The sequence below is a fragment of the Balaenoptera borealis genome (genome assembly GCF_965194805.1).
Source record: "Balaenoptera borealis genome assembly, chromosome: 2".
Classification (NCBI taxonomy): Eukaryota; Metazoa; Chordata; class Mammalia; order Artiodactyla; family Balaenopteridae; genus Balaenoptera; species Balaenoptera borealis.
This window is the reverse complement of record NC_138867.1, coordinates 177415394-177431410: the sequence shown is the minus strand read 5'-3', so window position 1 is coordinate 177431410 and position 16017 is coordinate 177415394. Positions and strand designations below refer to the sequence as shown.

General features: G+C 55.5%; 1 protein-coding gene across 6 annotated transcripts in view; it reads right to left on the bottom strand.

Annotated features, from left to right (window-relative positions):
* DOCK6 (dedicator of cytokinesis 6) overlaps positions 1 to 16017 on the bottom strand; it is a 46159-nt gene that overhangs the window by 5568 nt on the left and 24574 nt on the right. For 3 of the 6 annotated variants that reach the window (XM_082380157.1, XM_082380161.1, XM_082380162.1), the window contains 21 exons: positions 15599 to 15830; positions 15187 to 15348; positions 14357 to 14520; positions 13577 to 13681; positions 11328 to 11420; positions 10982 to 11077; positions 10085 to 10225; positions 7324 to 7437; positions 6960 to 7130; positions 6471 to 6610; positions 6214 to 6383; positions 3836 to 3996; positions 3382 to 3564; positions 2925 to 3051; positions 2537 to 2621; positions 2289 to 2385; positions 2020 to 2184; positions 1541 to 1693; positions 1204 to 1362; positions 988 to 1088; positions 90 to 282 (listed from right to left, as the gene is read on the bottom strand). In XM_082380157.1, the coding sequence (XP_082236283.1) occupies positions 90 to 282; positions 988 to 1088; positions 1204 to 1362; positions 1541 to 1693; positions 2020 to 2184; positions 2289 to 2385; positions 2537 to 2621; positions 2925 to 3051; positions 3382 to 3564; positions 3836 to 3996; positions 6214 to 6383; positions 6471 to 6610; positions 6960 to 7130; positions 7324 to 7437; positions 10085 to 10225; positions 10982 to 11077; positions 11328 to 11420; positions 13577 to 13681; positions 14357 to 14520; positions 15187 to 15348; positions 15599 to 15830 (3012 nt within the window). The remainder of the gene's footprint in view (positions 1 to 89; positions 283 to 987; positions 1089 to 1203; positions 1363 to 1540; positions 1694 to 2019; positions 2185 to 2288; positions 2386 to 2536; positions 2622 to 2924; positions 3052 to 3381; positions 3565 to 3835; positions 3997 to 6213; positions 6384 to 6470; positions 6611 to 6959; positions 7131 to 7323; positions 7438 to 10084; positions 10226 to 10981; positions 11078 to 11327; positions 11421 to 13576; positions 13682 to 14356; positions 14521 to 15186; positions 15349 to 15598; positions 15831 to 16017) is intronic. The other 3 variants (XM_082380158.1, XM_082380159.1, XM_082380160.1) reach the window with 3 other exon arrangements.

Below are 16017 nucleotides of genomic sequence, written 5' to 3'. Positions count from 1 at the left end.
GGTGGCGTCAGAGCCTGGTCCTCGGCCCGCGTGTGCCACCCCCTGCCCGCCACGACCCCACCCCCCGTCCCCCCATCCCCGCCGCTCACCTGGAAGGAAACGCAGCCCACAGGCAGGTGGCGGCTGTCCTCCAGCAGAGCGAGGTACTCGGCCACCAGGGCGGCCGCGTGAACCATGCACTGCGCAGCCTCCGCGTGGTTACCCAGCTCCGCGTGCTTCCCCGCCATGTTCTGCAGCCATGTCAGCCGCAGGTCTGGGGAGCCCTGGTAGCCCCGGGCAATCCTAGAACCCAGGTGAGGGGGGATGTGAGGAGGATGGAGACTCCCCTTGCCCCCCTGCTCACCCCTCACTTGTCCATCCCCTTCACCTGTGACCCCACCCATCTGCCCCAGCCAATCTCCTCACCTTTACCCCCATTCACCTGTCTCCTAACTTATCCCACTCCTTACCTGTCCATCTCTTCATTACCCCCACAAGTGTCACTCTGGGTCTGCCCCAGCCCAGACCCAGAGTGGGATCTGCCCAGACCCATCCCTTCTGTGTGCCCCCTGCCTTCCCTGTCTCCATCACCTGGGCCCCCATCTCCCACTCCCCAGTTTCTTACTAAATACCCTTCACTCTCCTCCAAATCACTTGTTCCCCTAATCTGTCACCCCTTCATGGGTTAGCACCTCACCTGTCTCTCCCACCTGTCCCCCTCACTTATTCTTGTGCTCCACTGTCATCCTCATCTGTATGTTCATCTGGCACCATTTTTACTTGCTCATTTACCTGCCCTCACCTGTGTGCTCACCTCTCCATTCACCTGTCTGCTCACCTGGCCCCTCACCTGTCTGCCCTCTCACTTGGTCATCTTCACGTGTCTCCTCTCCTGGTCCCTCTTCACTTGTCCCTCCTTACTTGTCTCTCTTATTACCTGTACGCTCACCACCTCCTCTCCCCTCACCTGTCTGTGAATGGCGGAAGGTTCCAACCGGCCCTCCTCACCTGTACATGAGGTCAATGAGCATTTCTGGGTCCTCCTGATGCTCCTTCATCTTCACCGTGTCAGTCAGGATCATGTGCAAGTTGAACATCAGGTCCTGGACCTGGAGCGGGGGATTGGCCAGGAGTGACAGAGCCGAGGTGGTGGGGTCAGGGGTCAAGCATGGCAGGGCAAAGACCCTGGCTGCGGAAGGTGGGGCGGGGGTCCGGCGGGGTCACCTGCTCAGCAAAGGTGCTGTCCCGCAGCCCCACATCCTCCTCGGCATAGGTGAGGATGGTCTTGAGTGAACGTCGCAGGTGATCTTCGCTGAAGTTCTGCGTTGTCCCCACCAGGGATGAAAGCGACATGGTCACTTGCATCTTCACGCGGGCAAAGTTCTGGGTGGGCCGGGGAGGAAGAGCACGCCTGACTGTGGACCTCGGACCCTCACACCAGAGCCTGCTCGACCCGCTGACTTCACCCCTCTCCCCTCCTGCCCTGCGTCTATCACGTCAAGACCCCTAGTCGGCCACCCTCCCCAGAGCCACAGATCACACCCCCCACACCCCCACTTACGTTGCCAATCTCGAAATTCTGGCGCATGAGGAGGTAGAGGGAGGCGCTGGCGTGCGTACGGATGGCACTGATGCGGCTCCCGCAGTGTCGCAGGAGCCTCAAGCAGAGGTCAGCACACAGCTCCGTGTCCTCCTCAAACAGCAGCTCTGGGAACTGGCCCCCAGGGCGGGACAGACACCAGTCAGCCCCTCCCCGTTCTGGCTCAGAAGGTCCCCGATGGGGACATGGGCAGAAGCATCGGTCTGTGTTCTGCCTTCTCTGGCCAAGCCCAGCAGGTTTTGGCGTCAGACCTGGGTTTAAGCCCTTACTGTGTGACTCCGGGTGAGTAACTCTGCCACTCTGATCCTCGGTTCCCTCCTCTGCAAACTGTAGCTAAGGAGTGAGTGTCTGCCTCATGGAGTTGCTGAGCACACAACAGTCACTCAATGAATGGGCTGTGACTGTTACTCTTAAGAAGTGTGGCTGTCAGAGGTACTCACCTTGGATACCAGGGCCCGCTGTGTGGCCAGGCCATGCTGCAAGAAGAGGGCACTCTGGGCACTGCCCAGACTGTACAACACAACCTTTAGTACCGCGCCCAAGATACTCTCCCGGGCCTCTGACAGCATCACCGTCTGGGGGGCCAGAAATCCAGCTGTTAGAGACTGGGGTGGTTATGGAGTCAGGGAAGGAGAAGGATTCTGGAGTCAGAGATCACAAGGCCCTGTAGTGGGGTCAGAGGTGAGGGAGATGCTGGATCAAGCCCTACCTGCACGATGATCTCCAGTGTATCCAGAACCACCAGGCTTGCCTCGGTTGCCAAGTTCCCATCCACCAAGGCCTCGTGTTCCATTTCATCCTTGGTCCTGGAGGGGACAGGAGGGATTGAGGGGGCCTCTCAGGGCCAGACTCCACCCCACGGCTGAGGTCTTTCCCCTCCCTCAGCTGCCCTGGGGGCAGCGCCAGTTCTCTGGAAATTGGTCTAACCCCAGCAAACTACTTCCTGCCCACACCCACTTGTCCACACGGTCCGAGGTTTGTCTCCAGTGTGTGACGCTCTTCCGCCAGCGTACATTCTCCTGGTTCCCAAATGGGCTCCTCTCTGAGACACACAGGTGCATGTTCACAGATGTGCAAAAACATAAAGACACACGTGACCATGAGAATGGATCCCACACACATGGGATCCCTGTGAGGACACTGGGTGACGTGGATGCTTGCGGAGTGGATGCAGTTAGACGTGAATAGGGAACACAGACACCCACGTGTATGGGGGTAACGTGTGGACTTCCTTCTGGGAAAAGTAAGCCAAATAGAGGCAGAGATGGTCCCCGTCTCGGGGCCCCTGGTACAAAGGTTGGGAGGCACCGGGTAGGGACGTGCATGGGGTACATCTCCCTCTCACCACGGCTCCGTCGCACCATCTCCTGTCGGGCTCCGATGGTGCCCAAGATAGCTTCCTCCAGCCGGGCCTTCATGTCCAGTGATTTCTTGAACGTGAGACTGTTGATACGTTCAAAGGCCTTTTTCCCCTGCAAGGACAGAGAATAAGTTCGAGGTTGACTCTGCCTTTTTCTGTGGGCTAACCTGGTCCTGCTTCTTCTGGCCCTTTCCAACCTCCAGGGCTCTTGTGTTTGAAGACACAGTTCTCCACTCTACAGCAAGCTCTCGGTGCGACCCGAATTCTGTTCATGAAGGAAATTCTCCCTTTTCACATTGGCTCAGCACAGAAACAGTCCACCCCTTTCTCCCCAGAAACCGATAACGGTCCACTCCTTCACACCCAGCCTATGGCACCCGAAGGCCCCACATGCATCCGCAACCTGCCTCCTATACCCCAGTCCCCTGCCCACCCCTCGAACCTTGTATTCAAAGGCAGCCAGACAGAGGTACAGCAAGTCCAAGAGACGACCCAGCTGAGGGAGGGCCAGGTCCGCAGCCCAGCGCTGCAGCAGGGCTGGCTCAGCATTCTTCAAGACCCATAGCACACACACCAGCAAGGTCCGGCTAGACTCGGCAGAGAGGGCACAGCCTGAGCGAGCAGCCTGGGGACAGAGAGGGGACAGGGCACTCAGAAGGGAGAGAGGTGACTTTCATTTTTCTCCATATTAAGATGAGAACTGGCCGATTGATACTTCACTGCATAAATTCCATTACCAGGTTATCGGACACACAATGTCCAAAATACAATAAAAAAATCACAAGACATGTGAAGAGGCAGGAAGACGTGATTGATAAGGGAGAAAAGACATTAGACGCAGGCACAAAAACAATCAAATGTTGGATGGGGTCTCTGGGGACAAGGCTGGTACTCACTGTCGCTGGGCCCTGCGAGATGCTGGCCCGGGAGCCAGGGGCCAGGGGGCCACCAGCGATGGCCATGGCCACTGAGGGGTTGATGGTGCCTCCTATGTCCCCTTCCCCTTCTGTGTCTGAGTCGAGCATAGAGGCCAGTCTTGACCGCTGACCTGGACCCTCTGGAGGGAGAAAAGAATGAGACCGTGGTTAAGTGCTGTCTCTGTCTCAGATTTCAGCTCACAGGTCACCTCCTCAGGGAAGCCTTCCCTGATTCCACCCCCCAGACCAGGGTGGAGTCTCTAGTTATTGACTCCCAGAGCTCACTTATTGTACTTGTAATTAGATACATTCATCATGCAACTGTTTCTAAGATCCACAAAGGCCTGGACTATATCTGCTCTGCACTCTAAACTCAACACTTAGAACATGGCCTGGTGCACAGGAGCAGTCATTGTAAAGATGATGATGATGATGATGATGATGGCAATGGTGACAACCACAATAATAAATGCTGCTGCTATTATTATGGCACCAACTGGCGCTTACATAGCATTTCCTGTGTCAGGTGCTGTTCTAAGCACTTTAACAATATTAACTCTTACTCTGCAAAACAACCCTATGAGATAAATACTTTTATCACCCTTACTCTTTGGAAGAAGAAACTGAGGCACAGAGAGGTTAAGTTACTTTCCTGGGGTCACACAGCAGGTAAATGGTAGAGCTAGGATTTTAATCTAAACAGTCTGGTTCCAAAATCTCTGATCTTGGACTTCCCTGGTGGTACAGTGGTTAAGAATCCACCTGCCAACGCAGGGGACACAGGTTCAATCCCCGGTCCAGGAAGATTCCCACATGCCATGGAGCAACTAGGCCCGTACGCCACAACTACTGAGCCTGTGCTCTAGAGCCCACATGCCACAACTACTGAAGCCTGTGTGCTCTAGGGCCCATGTGCCGCAACTACTGAGCCTGGGTGCTGCAACTACTGAAGCCTACACGCCTAAAGCCTGTGCTCCGCAACAAGAGAAGCCACTACAATAAGAAGCCCGCACACCGCAACGAAGAGTAGCCCCCGCTCGCTGCAACTACAGAAAGCCCATGCGCAGCAACGAAGACACAACACAGCCAAAAAAAAAAAATCTCTGATCTTAAAAGAGTACTGTCTCCACTCCCTCCTCCCAAAAAAACACAGTCTCATCAGAGAGAGAGTTGCTGCCAACAAATACAGAACAGGTTTCACCCCAGAGAGTCTTGAAATAAAAGGTCAAAGTCAACTGAGTTTTACTAAAGCTCCAGCCCAGTTTAACCTAGCTGAATTCCTGACTGGATTGAGGTGATCAGCCCCTTATCCTAGCTGCCTAAGAGAGAGAAAGGGGAATGCTCACTGGGAAAAGATGACATTGCTTCAGTCCTGATGGTCCTTTTACATGCAATGTCCAAAATGCAATAAAAAATCAGAAGATGTGAAGAGGCAAGAAAAGGTGACTGATAAGGGAGAAAAGACAATAGAAGCAGGCACAGAAATGATCAAATGTTGAAGTGAGCAAAACTTTAAAATAAAAAATAAAAAAGATGCACAAACATGGGTTAAAAAATGGAGAATTTCAGCAGAGAACTAGAATCTACAACAACAACAAAATCAAAATTTACAACTGGAAAATATAAAATTTGAAATTCAGAACTCAATGGAGGGGATTAATAGAAGACCAGACACAGCAGAAGACAGAAGTAGTGAGCTCAAACACATGTGAATAGAAAGTTTCCCCACTCAAGCACAGGGTGCAAACAGAATGAAAAACAGAACAGAGCACAGCTGACACTTGTAACATGATCATAAAGGTCTAACATACGTGTAATTGGAGTCTCAGGAGGAGAGAAGAGAGAAAACGAGGCAGAAAAAAAAAATTCAAGAGATAACAGCTGAGAGTTTCCCCTGAATGATGAAGGGGATCAACCCACCAATCCCAGGTCTGTGTTTCCAACCACTGAACACACTTATCCATCAGTGGTGCCAATGAATGTGCATATAAATGAATGAACACAGGGCTCCAACTGATGTTCCCCACCTTTCCCTCCTCACACCTCTTTCTAGAAGATAATTCATCTCCCATTTATTGCACGCTGACAATATCCCAGTACTACACGTCCTCAGATTTTCACATAATCCTAGGAAGTAGTTGGTGCTACCACTGTCTCCATTTTACAGGTGATAAACCTGAGGCTCAGAGAGGTTAATGGCTTTCTTGGGGCCCCACAGCAGGACTTGAACCCACTCCTCTGATCCTAACACCCACGTTTTTACTCCTAACAGGCTCGCCCACCTTTCCCGATCTGAGCCTTGTGGGATCAATCAGGCCCCCAGATCGTGGGACCGCACCCCGCCTTGCCCTGCTGACCAGCAAAGTCGTGCAGCCGTGGCAGTGTGTCCCGCGCCAGTGACAGCAGTGGCAGGTAGAGCTCGGCCACCCGGGCCTTCACAGTGGCCTCGGCGTAGCGGGGGTCAGCGTCATGGCCACAGAGCAGGCTGTGGACAGCACTGATGGCCTTCTTGTGCAGCAGGGACGCCCTGTGGGGTAGTGAGGTGCTCAGGACAGAGTGGACGTGCCTCCTGGACCTTCCTCCCACCCCACGGCCAGGCAGGGCCTGTGCTCACCCCTCCGCCTCAGGATCCAGGGCCAGGGCCAGTTCCGTCAGCAGGAGCCCAGCCAGGAAGTGCTGCTGCCGGAACGACCCACTCAGCTCGAACATGCTGATCACCTTGGGGTCTGGGGCCTGGCTGGAAAAGGTGGAGCTCTGGAGAGGGGGACAAAGCAAGGGACCAGGGGCCAAGGGTCAGAGGTGAGAGGTTAGGGTTAACTCATCTGTGAGATGACAGGGCACAGGGTCCAAAGTCAGAGGTTTGAGAAATGGCAGATGGAATGCCAGTCTGGGAGTTAGGATTTAGGGGTGAGAAATCAGAAGTTGGTCCTCCCAGGAAACTGCTGAGAATGCAGGGTCAGAGGTGAAGGGTCAGAGGTAAGGGGTCAGTCCCCTGGGCAGTGGCCTATTGCGAAATGGACAGAGATGAGGGAACCACACAAGAAGGGCTGAAAGGCAAGAGGTCATAGGTCAAGAAGAGGAAGCAGATGTGAGGCCAGCCCACCTGCGAGGTGGTGGAAGATACGGAGGGCGAAGGCGAGGCCGGGGGCGACAGGGGGCAGCAGGGGAGGTTGAGGGTCACATAGTGCTCGTGGCCGCATAGGATGCGGGTGAAGTCCATGCGCAGGGTCAGCAGCACCGCCGGGTTGGGAGCCGACTGCAGCCGTGTGGCCACCTGCGGGGGAGGGTTCAGCGGGTGACATTACACTGCTCTGCCCACCAATCCGCACCACCCCCTGCCATGTCCCCGCAGGTGTGCTGTCCCCTCCAAGTCCCCCACAGGTATGCCGTCCCCACCACATCTCCGCAGGTGTGTTGTTCCTACCACGTCTCTGCAGGTGTGCCATTCCCAGCACGCCCACCCCTACCTGCTTGTAGTGAGCCCGGACCAGGCTGAAGACAAAGCCACGGTCCACCAGGGACAGCAGATCACTGAGGAAGAAGGCCAGGCTGGCGTTGAGGTGCTCGGCCAGCTCCACGTCCTGGGGGCACAGGGCCTGTCAGCCCATGCCCACTCACCCCATCAAGCCTCCATCCCTGCCCTTGGCCTGGCTCTTGCCAAGGCCACCAGTGACCCCTAAGAGCTGTGTCACTGCCCAAAAACCCTGGGTCTCCTTGACACGCCCTTGTCTCTGGGCTCCGGACTCCCAGGCTTCCTGGTTGTTCTCCTCCGACTAGCCCTTCCCTTCCCCACAGTTAGTGTCTACCCTCCACCCGGCTCTGCTGAGGACACTCTTTTTTATTCTCTCCCCAGATTTGAGTAACACAACACAGATGGCAGAGACTGGCTGCTGACCCCCCACCATATCCTCTCACAGGTATTGGGACGCTTTTTCAGATCAGAGCTGGGTAGGGACTACATTTCCCAGCCTCCCTTGCAGCTGAGAACAATCATGTGACCATATTCTGGCCAATGGGATTTGAGAGGAATGATGTGGCCACTTAAACAGAAGGGGCAGGTCCTCCGGTTTCCATAGCCTGTAATGCCTGATGTGGCAGGTACCATGATGAACTGAGATGGCCAGGCCCACACTGTGGAGGCCCCCGTAGCCCACCTATGCTCAGAAATAAACTTTGCTCACATTTAAACCATTTGTGATGATGTTCAAGCAAATTAACCTTTGCCCTAACTGATAAACCCTAAGAAATCATTTAACAAGCATCTATTATGCACCAAGTCTTGTGAACGGGACAGACGTGGTCCCTGCTGCTTGTCCAGCTCTCAGTCTCATGGGGGGTGGGGGATGGGGGATAAGAGTATTCCAGATAGTTCTATGTGTTTCAAAGACAACTAACAGGGTGCTATTTCAAGAGAAGCCTGAAGGATGAGCAAGAGCCCAGGGAAGAAAGGCGTTCTGAAGAGAGGGAACAGTAAGTGCAAAGGCCCTGGAGCAAGAAGCGCCTGGCAAGTGTGAGGAAAGACAAGGAAGGAGGCTCCTATGGCCTCAAGGCCCAGCTGCTCTCCTGCTTTCGGGAGCTACTCTTGGCCTCACAAGTTAGCCTCGGTGGCCCGCAGTTCCCTGCAACCCAAAGAAACAAAATACAAAATCCACCTGAGCTCCGAGTACTCAAGTGGGGCAGAGACTTGTGCATGGAGCCTGATACAGTTGGTGTTCCATAAATGTCAAGTGAAGGAATGAAACCGCTGTGGCCCATCACTGATACCCCCCCAGCGCTGTGACGAAGGTGCTTCTCAAGGGCATTGTTCTTCACTGCAGCCCTTTTGAGGAGGGTTTCCTCATAATCTGGATCAGCCTCCGGGAACCCAGCCCTTGGGGAGGCTCTAGTGAAACAAGGTTAAAACCTTTGAGATCAGCCCAGAGGTCGTGGGGGATTGCACAAGGGCCAGCTTGGGCCGACCAGCATTTCAAAAATCTGGAAAATTCCCATCAAATCCAGAAGTCCCCTTTCTCTTTAAAAATCAGACACTCTGGCCACATGCCCTCTGGTCCATCATAAGCCCCACTCCCCCAACTGAAGCTGGTGGTGAGGGTTCAAATCCCCATTCTGCCCATTCCCACTTATATGGTATCAAGTTGTTACTCAGTCATTCTTTGCCTCCGTTTTTCCAACAGTATAATGGAGGAAACAATAATACTACCTTCATGGAGTTGTTGGGAGAGTTTAATGATGTGATCCATCTAAAGTATTTAGGTAGGGGCTTCCCTGGTGGCACAGTGTTAAGAATCCACCTGCCAATGCAGGGGACATGGGTTTGAGCCCTGGTCCGGGAAGATCCTACATGCCGCGGAGCAACTAAGCCCGTGCACCACAACTACTGAGCCTGCATGCCCCAACTACTGAAGCCCGCGTGCCTAGAGCCCGTGCTCCGCAACAAGAGAAGACACCGCAATGAGAAGCCCGTGCACCGCAATGAAGAGTAGCCCCCGCTCGCCGCAGCTAGAGGAAGCCCACGCACAGCAATGGAGACCCAGTGCAACCAAAAATAAGCAAATAAAAATAAATAAATACAATTTAAAAATAATAATAAAAATAAAGTATTTAGGTACATAGTAAGTGCTCAATAAATGCATAATTTTATTACTATTATCATTGTCTGCCCAGCTTCTGTGAGCACTGGAATTAATGGTCCAGGGCCTGGATAACCATCAAGGTCTCAGAACATCAACATCCATTTACTGAGTACTTACTGTATACTGATACTGTGCTAAGGGCTAATGCATCTGCCCTGTCACCTCTCTGCCTTCACCAACTCCCATTCTCCACTTTGTTCACTTCACCCCAGCCACTCACCTCCTCACTGCTCCTCTGACAGTGGCACGGTCCTGCCTCAGGGCCTTTGCACTTGCTGTTCACCCCCTGACTGGAATGCTTTTCCCCCAGATATCACATAGATTGCTCCCTCATGTCCTTCAAGTCTTCCCCTAAAAGTTAGCTACATGAGGGCAAGGAACTGGGTCTGTTTTGTTCACTGCTGTGTCTCTAGTTCCCAGCACAGGGTTGTGCTTAAGAAATAGATGTTGCGTGAACAGACTGATTCAGCAAATGGGATTTGTGGTCTTGTAGCCAGGAGGCACTGGACAGGACTGATGCCTCGTGTGGCTGGCTCTGTGTCCTCCCTAAGCACCCCTGCCCCACCCTCCCTCCATGGAGGCCCCTCCCCCTTACCTTGTGGACGCGGGTGATGACCTCCAGGCCCACAGAGCCCACCAGGGCAGCAATGTCATCCAGGAAGCGCCCAGGGAAGCGAAGCTTGCGGGGTGTGTCCAGCTTCTGGCCCAGAAGCAGGTGCAGCGCCATGCTTTTCACCTGGGGGTGGGGCAAGAGGGTGGGGGGTGGGTCTTGAGGGGCTGTGGGTGGAGGCGGCCTGCCAGAAGGGAGCAGAAATTGGGGGGCTGTGAGTGGTGGCTTGAAGTGGGCTAAAGGTGGGCATGAGGGGTCCTGGATGTGGCTTGAGCCCTGTAGTTATGGGGTGAGAGTGGGGCCTGATAGCTGTGGGGAGGGCCCGAGAGCTGTGGGTGGGACTTTGCAGGTTGTGGGCGGGGCTTGAGAAAGACATGGGCGGGGCCTTGAGTGGGTGCTAGGCAGAGGGGTGGGAGGCTGAGAAAGTATGGGTGGGGCTAGAGCAGGTCTCCAGGGGTCAACGTCTGACTGTAGGTAGGAGGGTGGGGCTTGAAGGCCCACCAGATTGAGGGGGGATGGCTGTAGTCAGGAGGAATAGTTCAAGACACCTCTTGAAGAGTCTGGGGGGTGTCTCAAGTCTGATCCCAACAGTTTCCTTCTCTCTCTTGCAGGGGAGGCCTCCTTGCTAGTTGGGGGTCTCTCACTGGTCTTATAGGGAAGGTGGGTAGGGGGGATCCTTCTCACTGTGGAAGGGGTTTCAGTTAACTTTCGGGGGGCCTCTCCAGGGAGACGTTCCCTTAGGCATCTCTTATCTCTCTCTACGTGCGGGTCTCTTGGGGCCATTTCTCAGGGGGCTTAGGTACACTCTCAGGCGGCTTCTCTCCCCAAGGAGAGTCTCCCCTGGGGGCCCCTTGTTCTTGGGCGGGGAGGAGGGCGTCTCACCATGAGCTGGAAGAAGAACCAGGCATGCTGCAGGACAGCCTCGCGCACGGCACTGCCGCTGACCACCCACTGCAGGGCCAGCTCCTCGTGAAGCAGCTGGGGGCAGGGGCAGGGGCAGGGATCACAGAGAGCAGAGGAGCCCACCCCGTACCCCCGTCTGGAGGGCGTGACAGGGGAGGATGCAGCTGGAGGGCTGGGGATTAGAGCAGCGAGAGGCCATGCAGGAGGAAAGGGGCCAGGAGGAGTCAATGTGCCCTTTCCCCGGGCTCTGAAGACCCTGCTGGGCTCGAGGGCAAGGGAGCTCTGGACCCCAAAATGGAGTCACCCACCCCCTGCCTCCCACTACCTTCTGCACAGTGGGTCTCGGCTGGGTGGCTGGTGGGGCCGAGGAGGAGCCCTCGAGGTAGGAAGAGGTTCGGCTAGAGCTGCGGTCGATGGCCTATGATGGGATGACGAGGGGATGGGATGGCGAGGGGGGTCAGAGTGGGTGCAGGTGGTACGGATGGGAAAGAGAGACAGTCGGCGTGGATGGAGGAAAGACGTGGCCGTGTGGACAGACAGCGGGGACGTGGATGGAGAGAGCCGTGTTAATAAAGACAGAAGTGTGTGGGAGCGGATGGAGAGGGTAAGAATGTGATGGAAGAGACGAGAAGAAGCAAGACACAGGTAAGGAGAGGACAAGCAGGGTGAACGGAACAGGCAAGAATGTGGACGGGAGCCCGTCAGGTGGAGCAGGACCCAGCAGAAAAAGATAAGAGAAAAGAGATGGGAGGAGTGGAGGTGGGGAGGGTAAAATCAGTGTAGACGGAGAAGAGAACGTGGTCAGAGGAGGTGAGCCAAGTGGGGACGAGGGCGGAGAGTGTGAGTGAGTCCGTGAGTCCAGGGATGGACAGAGGAGGCGGAGGGCAGCAGGGTGGAGGAGGAAGAGTGTAGACAGGGGTGTAGAGTATAGAGAAAGGGGATTAAAGGGAGGATGGAGGAGGAGAAAGAAGAAAAAGAAAGATAAGGACAGAGGAGGTGAGATGGTGATGAGAGGCAGCGGGAGCAGCCAAGAGAGCCCCAGTTTCCAGGCCTGGCCCCGCTCCAGCCTTGCCTGGGGCCTTGCCAGGCCTCAGTGTCCCCATCTGTGAAATGGGCATGAGGTGCTCAAGCTCCACTCTCCCCGCCTCCTTTGCTAGTCAGGTGAGGCCGCTGACAGGGAGAGGAGACCCAGTGATGGAGCTGGCCCGGTCCTGGAAACTGCCCAGGTCCTTGCCTTGGCCGTGGGGTCCCCCCCCCAGCTCCCAGAGTCCCAGCCACACGCCCTGGGCTCCTCAGCCCACGTCAGATGGGCCATCTACTGCAAAGGCCAGCCTCACTGCCGCCTCCTGCCTGGAATGCCTGCCCTCCTGCCACCTTGTCACCTCCTATGTGCTCTTCCAGGCCCAGCTGACACCCCAGAGAACTGAGGGCACTGGTGGGGAGACCTGTGAAAAACATGGGGGGACTGGAAAGGCCCATGAACCCAGACTCCCAGCAAATCTTAGAAGACTGTCCAAAAGTGCCCCTGCTCGTGCTGTGACCAGTTCCCTGGCTGCCATGCGATGCAGGTTGCCTAGGTGACAGGTACAGAGCTGGAACACGGCCCGGGGCCAAGTATGCAGGGAATCCAGCCCTTGGTGCCCAGGGGCCTCTGAGCTTGGTTCCAACCTCTGCATATGCCCTTCCCTCCATCTGGAACACCCACCCTTCACTGGCTGGCTCTATCTTACCCTTCAGGTACCAGCAAAAATGTCACCTCCCGGGAGAGGTTCCCCAGACCACCCAGAGGGAGGCTGGTGGCCCTGTTTCAGTTCGTTTCCTTTCAGGTATTTTCACCCCCTGCACTTATATATTCATGTGTTTGTTTGATGGGTGTCTATCTCCCCGACTAGCCAGTAACTCAGGGATGAGGCTGGGTTGAGGATCTATCTCCCCAACAAAATCTTGCCTGTGATGCCCTAACTCTCTCCCAAGCTCGGACCGCTGCACTGAATAGCAAGTCTTCACTTCTGAAAATTCAGAACCTGGGGCGCAGGGGGAGCCCATAGCAGAGCCAGGACTTGATCCCGATCCAGGGTCTGATGGCAAAGCCCCTCCCCACACCAGGTCCCAGGAAGGGGCAAAGCAAAGGAAGCTGCCCACAGGGGTCCCTCTGCCTGAAACGGGGTGGGGGAGCCCAGAGGTTCAGTTCCATCCCCTGGGCATCATTCAGGCTGCCGTGTCAAGGGGACAGTTGAGAGTCTCCCGAACAGAGTGGATGAAAGGGAGAGAAACAGGCCATGCGGGACAGTGAGGTTAGAGTGGCTGAATGTGCATATCATTTGCATGCTATTTGCATACCACCCTGCCCCTTCTGTCTCTGCCTGAGGCTGTGGTCTGTGTGGCAGCAAAAGGCTGGTTAAGATGACCCTGTGTTGCCTACAACGTCCACTCCACAGCCCCAAACAAAGGCAGGAGGGGGTCCGCTGCCTCCTCCAGGCAGCCCCCCTAGGTTAGTCGGCCCCAGCCAAGAAGGTGGGAGGAGCTCATGCTGAGGTGGGGTGACACACGTGCAGGGGCAGGCAGGGAGGGCACCTGTCTGGGGTCGGCCCCACAATAAGGGGGTGCCCGTCGCAGCACCGCCTTGCTGCCTCCTGGAGCATAAGCAGAATTCACCCAGGAGTGTGAGCGGTCGATACCCTGGAGATACACGGATAAGTGGTAGCATCTATGGGCAGAGGGCAGGGAAACCAGCGTGAAACACCAAGCGTGCTCACTGTCCTGGGCCACACGTGTGCCCACATGGACACCCACACGCAACCCTGGAATATATGTGTGTGCGCAAATGCGCATGGGGTGCACACGTATATGCCTCCCGCATACATCTGTGCCTGGAATGCATGAGTACATGCACCCGCGTTCCCATGTGCGTGGGGTGCGTGCATATACGTGCCCCATGTACGTACATGCATAGGGTACACATGGAAATGCACCACTGCGCTATGTACATGGTGCTCTCTTTTCAAGATCCAGTCACCCGTCCTTGGGTCAGCCTAAGAGTCCGAGTCACAGCTCCCAATCTGTGACAGCCAGAGCCCAACCCTAACGTCCAGGGTCAAGTCTTTTTTTTTTTTTTTTTGGCCAGGCTGCGTGGCTTGCAGGATCTTAGTTCCCTGACCAGGGATTGAACCCGCACCCTTGGCAGTGAGAGCTTGGAGTCCTAACCACTGGACCGCCAGGGAATAACCCGGGGTCAAGTCTTCATCCATGCTGTTGGCTGTCTTTCCTGTCCTCTGTCAACACTGAGACCTTTCACCTGCCCACCTGGCAGCCATGACCACTGAGGCTGGAGAGAGCAGGGGCCCCTTGCCCTACCTTGCTGGCCAGGATGCGGGAGACCTCGTCGTCCACGGAGCCAGGGGCCACGGCCAGGTCAGGGTTGCTGCTGCTGATGCTCTTAGAGCGGGCCAGGTAGAGGCTTGCGGGGCGGCCCGGGCCACGGGCCAGAGTGGCAGGCTGCAACGTCACTGGAGGGGCCCCTGATGATAGCAGGAATATGCTCAGCCCCCTGCCCACCTGCCCTCATGAGCCCCTGCCCCTTCCCAGTCAGCTGCCCTTGGCGAAGTCACTTTCTTTCTCTGAACCTCTAGGTTCTTCACCTGTAAAATGGGTGTGATAATGGCTCTGCCTCATAGCAATTTTGGGGAGAATGAAAAACACTGAGAACAGTGCCTGGCACGTTATAAGTGTTAGTGCTTATTGTTAATTATCTAGCAAATGAAAAAATATCCAACTTTATTGAGCGCTCAGTGTGCCAAGCATTTTGCATGGATTACTATGCCATTGACTACTACTAGCACCCCTGTGAGAGGCACTATTATTATCATCATTTTATAGATGGGAAAACAGGCCCAGAGAGGTAAAGTCACTGGCCCAGAGTCACAGAGCTTGTAGGCAGAACTGAGATTCAAACCCAGACAGCTCTGCTTGAGTCCCTGCTTGCTGACTGGCTGAATCACATGCCAGTCAAGTTTACAAAGACCATACCCCTGGGGCTGGGGCAAAAAGTTCTCTCTCTCCTGTAAATTGCCCAAACCAACCAAAGCCTGTGCAGCCTCAGGACCTTTGCACATGCCCTTCCCTTTGCTTGGGATGCTCTGCTCCCAGGTATTTCCTGTGCCCCAGGGTCTCCCACCAATACTCACCACCTGGGAGGCTGGGCTCCGTGCCAGGCAGTCGGAAGGCATAGTAGACATAGGCAGCCAGCACTGGGCAGTGACCACGGGCGTCCTGGGCAGCCTCCAGGCTCCGGTGGACGAGGCTGACTACGTGAGCCATTGCTTCAAAGGCTACACGACCCAGGTTTACTGCCGGGCAGAGGAGAGGTCAAGTTCCAGGTCCCAGGGCTTCCTACTTCCCCAGGGAAGAGACTTCAGGGTCCAAGGGGCTCACGTGGCCATCAAAAAGTCAGGGGACTAGGGGACTGAGGGGCCATTTTTCAGATTGGAAAACTGAGACCAGAGAGATAAATGGGCTATGGGAGGTCACCCAGGACCAGGGGACCCAAGGCCCATTCTCCAGATGGGGAAACTACGGTATGAGGCTGTGCCCGCTCACCGATCTGGCCGCCGATGATCGGGGGCCGCACGACCAGGCGTACGAGCTTGTCCAGTACGTGGTGGGAGAAGGCGACAAGGGGTTCAGGGCTGGCGAGTCGCAGGGCCACCAGGCTGGCCCGCAGCTCCTGCTCCACGGTGCTCTCGCTGAGCACGGCATCCTTGAGCCGGAATGGAAAGGCCCCTTCCTCCAGGACGTGCACCAGGGTGAAGAATTTGTCCAGGTAGGGGTCCTGGTGGGGGACCAGGGGTGAGCAGGGCGAGGCCAGGGCCCCCAGTCCAGAAAGGGCCCAGGGGATCGAGTGCGAGGCTGAGTAGGCTGGGACACCGAGGCTGGGGATCAGCGAATGGAAAATACATGAGAAAAGGGACAAGACGGTAGCTCAAGAAGAAAAGGAAAAGATGGGGAGTGATCACAGA